Consider the following 10,894-nt stretch of genomic DNA (forward strand, 5'->3'; position numbering starts at 1 on the left):
TCCCTTTTACGGGAAATGTCCGGCTTTGTGCGAATATTGTTATCGAGACTGCAATGATTGTTGTCCTGCATTATTGACGTCACTTAGGTGTAATATGGGGTGAAGTCATACTATTTTGTAACGCATGCACGATTTTCGCGCTTTGCTGGCCCATTAAGCGTTTTTTATTTGTTTCAAATATGTTTGTTTTCCTAGTAAAACTGATGAAAAAATATTTACTCAATCTTTTTCTCTCAAATAAGCAAAATTATTTCAAATAATCTAATAAATATGTGGCTACTGTGTCAGAAAACATTCATATCAGCTCCGCTTAATATGCCAAATAAACGCGAAATTCTATACGTGCGTTACAAAATATATTGTTTCGTCATACGAAGCTGAAAACCGGATTTTACGCCTGCTTAGGATAAAAAATATTGTTCGCATTACGGGCATGATAATTTACGCCCTTGGTACGAAAATAGCAGATTCCTTCATGTTTCATATATCTATTTGCGGGCGCAAAGCTGAACTTTACGCCCAGTAGGCGTAGAGTAATGAATTGTTAAAATGAGTGATTTAACGTGAAAAAAATGATTCAAAGAAATAATTTCAAATTCAAATGAACACGACACGATCCTGACGCGCGTCGCACGATAAAACGACCGTTCGTGTGTTGCGCATTTCGCGTCACAGAGGCATAGCATTAGCTTTTAATTAGTCATTTTCGCGATTCAAAATAGTCATTATGAAAGATCAAAGTGTAGACAGCGATGACGTCGTCCCTCCGAAATCACTCGTGGCTGTCGATAAAAATGTGATTATATTGAACAAAGTATATTTTCGTTCGATATATATTACACATTTTTATTTGACTTATTTTTATTCACTCCTTACTTCTTTCTCCAATGTTTCACAGAGTATTTTCGTCTAGGTGCGTCAAACAACCACGTGCATCACGTCGAACAACGTGGCTGATTATATCCAAAATCTTCGAAATCGATATCAAAACTCATCGGATTCATCGGAACGCCAATAACACATGGTTATTCAAATTACGGAGCTGCTGACATATTCGAAGCATACGGATGAGTTATTTTCGATTTATTACCGATTTTTTAATTCTTCCCGATGTCAAAAATAAGAAAAAACGTAATATTCCGACGCTTATCCCGACGTACCAAACTTTATTCTAACTTACGTGATATGTGATAAATTCTGCGAATTTCACAGCGTAATTTGATGCGTGTACGATTATGCGACGTATGAATGTACGAACGTATAATTTTGACTTTCATGAATACTACCGATTGAATTAATGCGCGAGTCTATTTTCGTCGAATATTCCCGATAGATATTGCTAATTGTGAATTAACGAAACAAATATACTGATTGTGTAAATATACAGGGTGTCCCAGAACTAGGTGACCAAACTGATAGGGTTGATCTGAGTAAATTCGCGTTCGCGAGATACGACTGGTTGAAAAATCATCTCGTAAAGACTGATTACAGTAATGATAATTGATTTAGGAAATACTTTCGTTCGGAATTCTTAAATCTGCAACCGTTATCCATTTCCATCGTACGTCCTCGTCGTTGTGTTTGGCAAAAATTCAATGTCAAGAGTGTTTTCGTTTGAAATTCGTAAATTTGAAATCATTTATCAACCGAACGAATCGAATCAAATTTGAGAATTTCAAACGGAAGCATTTTCCAATATCAAATTTTATCACAAAAACCAGTCGTTACAAGACGAGTTTTTAAACCAGTCGTATCTGGCGAACTTGATTTCGAAGAACATGTGTTCTTCAGGTTTGTTTACTCACTTCGATCCCCTCTATAACCCCTGTCAGTTTGGTCACTTGGTTCTAGGACACCCTGTATATGACTGACGAAAGTGAAAACTTGATATCGAATCGACTGACTGATAAATAAATACAATGCATACGTTGACGGTTGAAGCGACTATTCTGACATTCGCTGCATAGAATGCTGGCACATTTGACCGGGAGTTGAGAGTGATCGCAGTTTCAGTAGACGCTGAGTTCTCATGGCATGGCACGATGGTTTTTTACCAACGTGCTAGGTGTACAAAAGTTAACGAATCCAGTTTCTTTGATTCACAAATCGTAGGAAAAGGATTCCATCACCTGGAGTTGTGCAGTGGAGGTTTCACGCGAACTCGATTCATGATTTACTGGATGGGTGAGGGAAGTGGCTTTGAGAAACTAATTGACGGGAATCATAGTACAAATAATAAAAATCTGTCATTTTCAGCGTTTGATCACTCGCGAGCAGAAATACGCACGTATCACAAATTTCCTCTCCACGCAGAAAGATGTTTGATCCGACTACAGAATTTCTTTTGACACGCAAGATGGTTTGAGCCGCTGCAATGACATCACGTACAATGAATTTCATGGGTTGAAAAATATCAATTTGTTACCGCTGACGGAATATTCGTGACTGAATTAGTGTCAATTAACTCCGAATACCGCGTTAAAGAAATTCTGACGCACAAGGATCGAACGATAACTAGCAAGCTGCTTGCTGTACCTCTGATTTCAAAGGCAAATCGGATTTCTATGAAGCGCATCAAGTGACTTGAGGTGTCCCATTGACTGATTCTGTGTGAGCGATAAGTAATTACTGGCCTTGAGTGGATAGTGGGAAGAATTTTCAATGATTCTGGGGGGAATACGTGTTGCGTTGTTTCCCGACTCTATAAAAACGGTGAATCCGAACTCAAGTTCCACAGATCATTTCAAACCGCGCGAAGACAGGGATCTTGTCTACCCTCAGCCTGTTGTATATTATAAGACAGAAAGGTGAGTTCAGTGAGGACAAACAGAGACAGGTGTTGCGATACTACAGGCCGATTTCAATGAAATTTCATCGACACATTTCGGAGGAAAATAAAAAGAGCCGTGTTTTCGCTGAATCGCAGGATGGACCTTTTGACGGTAGCCATGCTATCGGTGGCATGCTTCGTGTTGTACCGGATAATCAGCTTTACAGTCAAGCTGTTGAAAGTTGTATTGCTCTCCGAATATCCGCCTAATGCCGATGAACTGCCGAGTCTGCCTTTCGTAGGCCATGCGTACCTCTTAGTCGGTGGCACTGAAGGTAAGCAGAATCCTGTTTTTGTCGAATTCGTTGACCAATCTTAAGTAACGAATAATATTATTCTGAGGCTCTGTCAAATGTGCAATTTCAGTTGTCTTGAAGAGGATACTTGAACTGGGAAAAATTTATCCTACGTCGTTTCGATTTCTGTTTGGTAACAATTCGGTGTACATCACAACTTCTCCTCAGCATATAAAGGTAAAGTAGTCTGATGATAATCGAAAACGGATGAAATTTTGAGATCTGAGTTAATTCGTCATTTCAGGAGATACTCCTCAGTCCGAAGACCATTGAGAAAAACTACTTCTACGAATTCGGGCGACCTTGGATGGGGGACGGATTAATCACCGCTCCTGGTAGGTGAAGATTGTCGCTTTGTTATCTAATTTCATGTGAGATATCAGAGTCAGGAAAGGATTGCCTAAATCTCACGAAATTTTAAATCATGTTCAATATATCGGAGTGAAATTTGTCACGTAAAGTCAAGATTCTTCACGAGTCGATTCATATCTCAAGCAAACGGAATGACATGATTCTTACTCATGGTCCTCATGTTCCAGTGAAGTTCGTCGAGCTAACAAAGTGTGCGATATCAAAAACGAGTGACGCGAAATCTCACCTCCGGTTTCTCGAATTGCTTTCTGAATTTACAGATCATACGTTGGCTCGAGCAAAAAACTTTTGTTGCGAATAACCTAAATTAAATTCTGGTGAATAGTAGTAACTTCGAACTTGTTACCGATCCGGCTGCACGCTTCGCTTCACATACGTAAATGACAATGCGTGTCTCCTTGTACTTTCATACAAATTTTTCCAGCACATTTCACCCTATTTCGTAACGGTACTGGTAGACCTCATCTGTTGCAAAATCGTGATAATAATCACCATGATTACTGACGTAAATCATCAGTGTTTCTGCGTCAATGCGTTGTTACGATTATAATCACGTTTATCAGATCATTTCTCTCAACATCTCAACATCTCAATCATCGGCATCGTCATCATGGTAAATTCGTTTTGCTGCCATGACTGGAAGATCGAGGATGAATGGGACGTAGAATCAGGTGACAAACGTGTGCGATCGAAAACATCGTAAAGAGAGTTAAACGGGGCAATTGAAGCTAATCAAGTTGAATCTAATTCAAGAAAGTCTTTGACAGCCAGACGACATCGTTTTGACTCTAAATTTTAATTATGAATACATTGTTATTAAGATCGTTAGAGAAAACGTATTGTTCAATTATTTTTCCACTAGAAAATACGCAATGTTCTTCACGTTGCATTTGAAAGTAGCTCGTTTTATTCGCAAATCAACTTCCTACAAATCGTGTCAGACAGATTCTTTGTTCATTGCGTCACTTGGCAAGGAACTTCCGGTATATGCAACCGTAATAATTCGCCGATGGTAACTTTGTGTTTTAATAAAATATACGTTACTGTTCATTACCATTTGACTAATTGTTAGAGAGATTAATTGAGAATTCGTTTGCGAATGAAATGAGCTATTGTTTATTAGAATAAGACAAGCATTATGAACTTTTTGGTGAACCAATACTAGGATACTGAGATTTTTACGATGTGATTGAAATTATCAGGTGAACGCAGTCGAATTTCAATATTTAAACATTTTCTCTGCCATCGCGGAAACCTCTACAGTCGAACATCACTCATTTCCTCACATTAGTTAGCTTCGGTGACACTGATTCAAATCTCTGTTTTATCACGTTTTTGTTTCCACACTTCTTCAACCATACTGTACGACCCATTCGTTCTTGAGGAAAATGGAATTCCATACGTCGCATATTGAAACTGAAAACTATCCATTGTTCGTCGCATGTGTGATCAGACTCTCCAATCGGTCTAAAGATTGGATTTCACAATTGAGAATAGTTGACCGGTAAATGTATTCAGCCGTGTCTCTACGGAGATGCATCTCTTGGGGGACTGGTCCGCGTCGATGTACGAAATTGTTGCCGAATACTCTAGAATCTTTCATTACAGCCTCAATATGGGAAGTGCACCGGAAGCTGCTGCAGCCGTCCTTCAATCCCGTGGCCCTCAAGTCTTACGTCAAAACATTTGCCACTCAATCAGTGATAATGACCAAGAGGATGGACCAACAGTTGGACGGACCAGAATTTGAAATATACAAATACATTTTTCTGAATTCATTGGACACAATTTGCGGTAGGTCGGGTGCAATTCGGGGAGACTCAATCATACCTATGTAAACGATACATTTTTTCTGACCCAAGGCTAGTACATATCTATTTTCCGTGTCACAGCGACGGCTATGGGCATAAATTTGGAAGCACAGGTGAACGAAGAATGTCAGTATGACGAAGCGATACGGAAGTAAGTCGATTGAAGCGTCTTTTGCATGATGACACATCAACCTCTCGCTCAATTACACCTTGTACGCAAAACCCGAAACCTAACAACTTTATTTGAAACACAACGCAGTTTTAACAATTCTACCACGATTACGGATTCGTATTTTGTTAAAGTCATCAATGCAAGCTTTCTGATTGTGCAATGATTCTGTTTTCACAGGGTGATGGCTGGTTTCACCGAACGAGCCGTTAGCCCTTGGCTGTACCCAGACTTTGTTTTTTACCGTACGCCACTTGGCAAGGACCTGATGAAACAGGTCGATTATTTGCACGAGTTGACGGACAGCGTAAGTGCGAGACATGTTTATTATTAAAATTACGGCAGGTACTGGATGAGTTATTTTGTGGACGAATTATTTTGCGAAAGTATCCCATTACCCGAATTCTTCGCACAGTACTTGAACAGGGAATTAGACGGGATTACTTTCAGGGCATGACAATCTAGCGTACGGACACATCATTCGCCAAAAATTAATTTCTTTGATATGTTGAGTTGCGAATTTGACGTGGCGTAAAATGACGATATAGGTGATGATAACACTTGAAGATGGATTTGGATTCAACACTCGTTTCTTTCGGTATTCTCATTTCTCATTATTTCCGTTCCTCACATTTTTGTTCCGGGATTGCACACTTTCGCAGTAAATTTTTTGTCGTAACTCGTCCGCAAACGTAGTGTTTGAGCTGATTCGAAGGGTAGGTTCATAGATCAAATAGAAATATGACATTCTTCGGTAAGTGTAACGATTCATGACGTCTACGGTGACTTTTTTACGCGGGCTTTTGCCACACTTGACAATCTCGAAGAAGTTGCAAAGCACTCATCCCGCGCGTGATATTTCGGCGACTCGCGACGATAGCTACAACGACGAAATTGACTTGACGCTTTGTTGCGAAACTCAGACAACGGCCACCAAGCACAGATAATGGCAAGCGTCTCTGACGTGCAGTTTTTAGCACGCAAACTTGAAGATGGCTAACCGTTCTTCGACACGCCGTTACTTCGTGTCTCTCGGAATTCGATCACTGGAAATTGAATAAGCGACAATTCCGTTGTCGGAGATTTCTCGCGTCTCACAAATTAGGCAACTTTTGGAATACTGGTCTGTCCCACTTTTATTTTTCACTATTCGATCCGAGCTTTCGTTCAGACTCAAGCGAAGAGCTACGCTATGTTGATCCAAAAGTTTGAAATTCAGGCGATATTATTCGTGGTATTGCATGATTCTTATTGGCTGTTGGATCTTAAAATTTTCAGATTCCAGCGTGACGCATCGATCGTCGCTCGCTGTCGCGAAACGCTTGTTGGCTGATGAATTCGTCGCTTTTCCGTTTTCGGAATTCGCGTCGCGGTGTCTTCCCGATGCGGCGATAACTACGGATTTTCGCGGGGCGACAGCGATACATAGAGTACATGTCATAGAGTACATTTTTAGTTTGTTTTTAATCGTTACCACGGATTCCCTAGCGTAATTGGGTTCCCGTTCAGGGTTGGGGGAGTCCTTTGTAACAGGCAGCCGTGATGACGCGTTGCTCGTTACACACACGCATATCGGGGCAGTTGTACATTGTTACCTAGAACACGCATGAATACTCGGTATCTGAACTTGCTCTTTAATCGATAGATATCTGAATTGATACGTACGTCTAAAATATTTGGAATGAGCTCCGTACAAGTTATCACCTTGTATTGTTTAATTTCAGGTGATACGACAGAAGAAGGCAGAAATCGTTCGGCGTGGTGATCAACGAGTATCAGCCGATGAAGAACGAGATGCAGATGGCAAGTATTACAGAATCCGGATGCAGTCGTAAAGTGCCACGATAGAGTTTTTGTTTCGTAGGAGTGAGTTGTACTTGAGGCCTTCTGCTTTACACTTTTGATGAAATGCATACGGAAACCCGAATAATTGTAGATTTCCGGGGCCATTTGTGGATGAGTTAGACGTGGTAGCTGTCTTTTTTTAATTACCTAATCATTCATGTATCAGATGATTCCACAGCTGGACCTCAGATACTGATAGAAAATCTCTTCAGACTGTCCGACGACAACAAAACGCTGACGGATAAAGAGGTCCGGGATCATGTTGATACTATGATCGTAGCTGTAAGTATAACGTACTTAATACTGTAATTACGGCGCAGTTTGGTAAAATTGTTGTACATGTAAGTTTTGTAATTCATTAAGAACGGAACAGTAGGTACACGCTACGTCATTGTCAGCTCGCAATAGGAGGCATCAATGAGTAATTTTACGATTAATGTCCTCTCTTAGGGCAGCGATACAACGGCCATCACGATGAACTACGTGTTGTTGATGCTGGCATCCCATCAAGACATTCAGGTGTGTTTGTTATTCAACTATACGTTACGTAGTGATCTTACGGAAACAAGCATTGAGTGTTGTGCACCTCTTACAAGGCTCTGCTTACAATGATTTCCGTTTCATATAATCGGGCAGGAAAAAGTGTACCAGGAATTGTGCGACATCTTCGGAGAACATGTATTAAACGACGACAGTGAAGAGTTGCACATCACGATGGACGTCTTGGCGAGAATGGCGTACATGGAGAGAGTGATCAAAGAAACTATGCGCCTGTTTGTCGTTGGACCCGTGACCTTCCGGAAGACGACGGAGGATCTGGATTTAGGTTTGTCAGCTTTCGTCAACTAATTCATTCTTCTGACATTGAATGTTTCTAAGTATCGCCCGTGAAATTAAGTTACATGTCATTTGTAGAAGGTGCATCAAGTCACTTCTCAAACGATCACCCATTTTATAGGTGGGCATACTGTGCCAAGAGGAAGTTCGGTCATGGTCAACGTTATGGGAGTTCACAGAAGTGAGAAGTACTGGCCCGACGCTCTTAAATTTGATCCAGACAGATTCTTACCTGAACGGTTTGCAAAACAAGAACCGTACTCCTACTTGCCGTTCAGTGGCGGTCGAAGAAATTGTCTCGGTAAGGGAAATTGTGAAGATGACAATGATTTTTAATTACCATTTTCATGATTCATCGAGATTTTTTGGAATCTTTATTCTGTTTCATATTTACTGTACTTTTCAGTGAAAAAATGTTCGGAATGACATGAATATGAAACTGAATATATGAAGAAACGAAATAACTTTCAATAATTGGACGAGTTCTTTTTCATTTCAGGAGCGAAGTACGCTATGATGTTCATGAAGACAATGACCGCAACGGTTCTCCGAAAATATGTTTTAACCAAGGACAAAGTGGTACCAGTCGAAGATGTGCGGCTGAAACTTGACTTTTTACTGAAATCTGTCCATCCTGACACTGTACGGATTAAGAGACGAGCAAAACAGCATGCTTCTTAGGAAGGGAATATTGCCGGCGAATATAATACTTTCCACAAAAGGAAAGTGATTTTACTTCGTGCTGATGCGATTAAATAAAAATTCCGCACTCGACAATCCTACCAACGTTGAAATTGTATGATTTTACTCCCAATCAACGGGGCTTTCTAAACTTATAAGTCATCAAATTCTGGATATGATCAGTCGTGTGGTTGCTGTTTTCTTGTTTTTGTTTTTAATATTTTGTGAGAATTGTTCTGTTTTTCTAAGAATTTCTCTGAACAACCGCATATTTTTCGAATATTTAACACTCAGCAGCACGTATGCATTCAAGCAAATATGACTGTCCAAGCTATGATACTTGTGGCTGCAGGGTCCAAACGTTCATTTCATTGTGATATTGCTGAATAAAAATTGATCAATTGAAAGTGCAATGTTGAGTAATTTAAAGAACAAATGAGAAAAAAAAGGAAAAAAGAATGGCTCTCGAAATTTATTGATTTCCAGTGAATAAATTTGTTGTTACAATATTAATTTCTGATTTAAAATCATTCATTATAAATAATAATTCATATAAATTGTACGGCCGCCAACTGCTGGCATAATTTCATAAGTCTAAATTACTGTCATTGTAAAAATTAAATGCTGAAAAAAATGTTTTTCATTATCCGACCGGAGCATGATTATTAATATTTCTTATCACGACAACTGTCTCTATCTTCGGAAATATCGACATTTTCATTGTTTTTCGTGTCCAACACTTTCCAAATGGTTTCCCAACCTGTTTCCAAACACGATGTTTTTCAATTATCAAAACAGAAAATTAATCGATCTTGTTCGACTTTTACGGAATTATTTACAATCCACTGTTCAAATAATCAGCGCCCTCGTAAAAATATGTGAAATTCATTTTCACGAACAGGCAATCTGTATATCATGTATGCAGATCTGTTTACGCGCTTAGAAGTAGTCCAGTAATTATCCTTCTGCCAGAACGAAGTAAATTAAAATGCCAAACAGTCATTCCGTGTATAATTACAATGTAAAACCAATTGCCGTGGTAATGATTAGTGAGTTTCGAATCCATTACTCATTACTTTGGTAATAGATAAAGCATTGCTATTTGAATTATCGTACTTTCGTAACCTTAGTCCCTTATCGTATCTCATTATTCCGAGTAAGTAGAATAATATAATCATCAATCCGGACACCACTGCAGTACTTTTTAAGGACCTCAAAACATTCGAACGGCTCTCATATGAGAGGAGCATCACAGAGAGTACCAGAATAGGTATAATAAGGGGTCCAAGTATGAAAGAAATAGCTCTCTCAAGTTTCCGAACAGGGCGTAAGGACCAAAAAGTACTAAATAATGCTCTGTGTAGTACCTACAGGCTTATGGAAGGGTCTAAATTTTGACTTGGGTGAAAATTGCTGCTACTTTTTGACAATATTTGCGTTGAGATGCTTTTCTTTTTCTCGTTTCGGCAAACGGCATTTCTTCTCTGCTGTTTGCTTATTCTTTTTTCATTTATACTGCCTACTTCTTTTACTTATATTTGAACTCGTAGTGGTAACTTCTGATGAACATTTTTTAGGATCTGGTTGATCGATCATTTCAAGATTATTCGTCCTGTTTCTGTTGAGTCATTGAATAGGATGACTTGCGTCTTTATTTATAGCTGCACCCATTGCCAAAATCGAGCCGAACCTGGCTGCTTTCTCACGTTGGTTTCCGAATTATCCGATACGTCGAATTCGTTGATTCTTTGAACATTCGCAAAATATGCGGAATACGGACGATGAGGCGATCCTGAACCCGATCCTGACAACGAGCCGGTCACGGTCTTTAGTATGGCTTGGTATTTGTAGTTACGAAACGCGGAGCGATAGACAAGCGTCACGGTGAAATTGGGTTCAGAATAGCCCGTCACTTGATTATTAGCGGAATTGACGTGACGCGCGATTCTGGACTGATGTCTGTATCGATTTAGGTCCAACTTTTCACCTAATTTCGTGCCAGTATAGACTACTGACTCTCGTCTACGACGACTGAATTGCTCACGACTGGCTA

At 39.7% G+C, this 10,894-nt stretch overlaps 1 protein-coding gene across 2 annotated transcripts; it reads left to right on the forward strand.

The window, feature by feature from the left end:
- The first annotated feature begins 2,646 nt into the window (after window positions 1–2,646).
- Window positions 2,647–9,853, forward strand: LOC124218911 (cytochrome P450 4C1-like). 2 transcript variants are annotated; one of them, XM_046625832.2, is made up of 13 exons: window positions 2,647–2,807; window positions 2,927–3,105; window positions 3,197–3,303; window positions 3,371–3,461; window positions 5,107–5,292; window positions 5,391–5,460; window positions 5,659–5,785; window positions 7,203–7,281; window positions 7,490–7,605; window positions 7,774–7,842; window positions 7,960–8,149; window positions 8,282–8,461; window positions 8,660–9,853. In XM_046625832.2, exons 1-13 carry the CDS (start codon window positions 2,662–2,664, stop codon window positions 8,839–8,841), a joined length of 1,722 nt encoding a protein of 573 aa, XP_046481788.1. In that variant the 5' UTR covers window positions 2,647–2,661; the 3' UTR covers window positions 8,842–9,853. The 2 variants fall into 2 exon arrangements, with proteins under 2 accessions (XP_046481788.1, XP_046481789.1); XM_046625833.2 differs by having other exon boundaries at window positions 7,502–7,605.
- The last annotated feature ends 1,041 nt before the right edge of the window (window positions 9,854–10,894 follow it).

Source organism: Neodiprion pinetum, chromosome 5 (assembly GCF_021155775.2).
Source record: "Neodiprion pinetum isolate iyNeoPine1 chromosome 5, iyNeoPine1.2, whole genome shotgun sequence".
Lineage (NCBI taxonomy): Eukaryota > Metazoa > Arthropoda > Insecta > Hymenoptera > Diprionidae > Neodiprion > Neodiprion pinetum.

What these genes read in the sequence shown, in the direction of transcription:
- LOC124218911 (XM_046625832.2), top strand. Translation starts at nt 2,662, where the DNA reads ATGATTCTGGGGGGAATACGTGTTGCGTTGTTTCCCGACTCTATAAAA. An exon ending in GTATATTATAAGACAGAAAG is followed by an intron (nt 2,808 to 2,926) that starts GTGAGTTCAGTG and finishes GCTGAATCGCAG; the next exon opens with GATGGACCTTTTGACGGTAG. An exon ending in TGAAGAACGAGATGCAGATG is followed by an intron (nt 7,282 to 7,489) that starts GCAAGTATTACA and finishes TTCATGTATCAG; the next exon opens with ATGATTCCACAGCTGGACCT.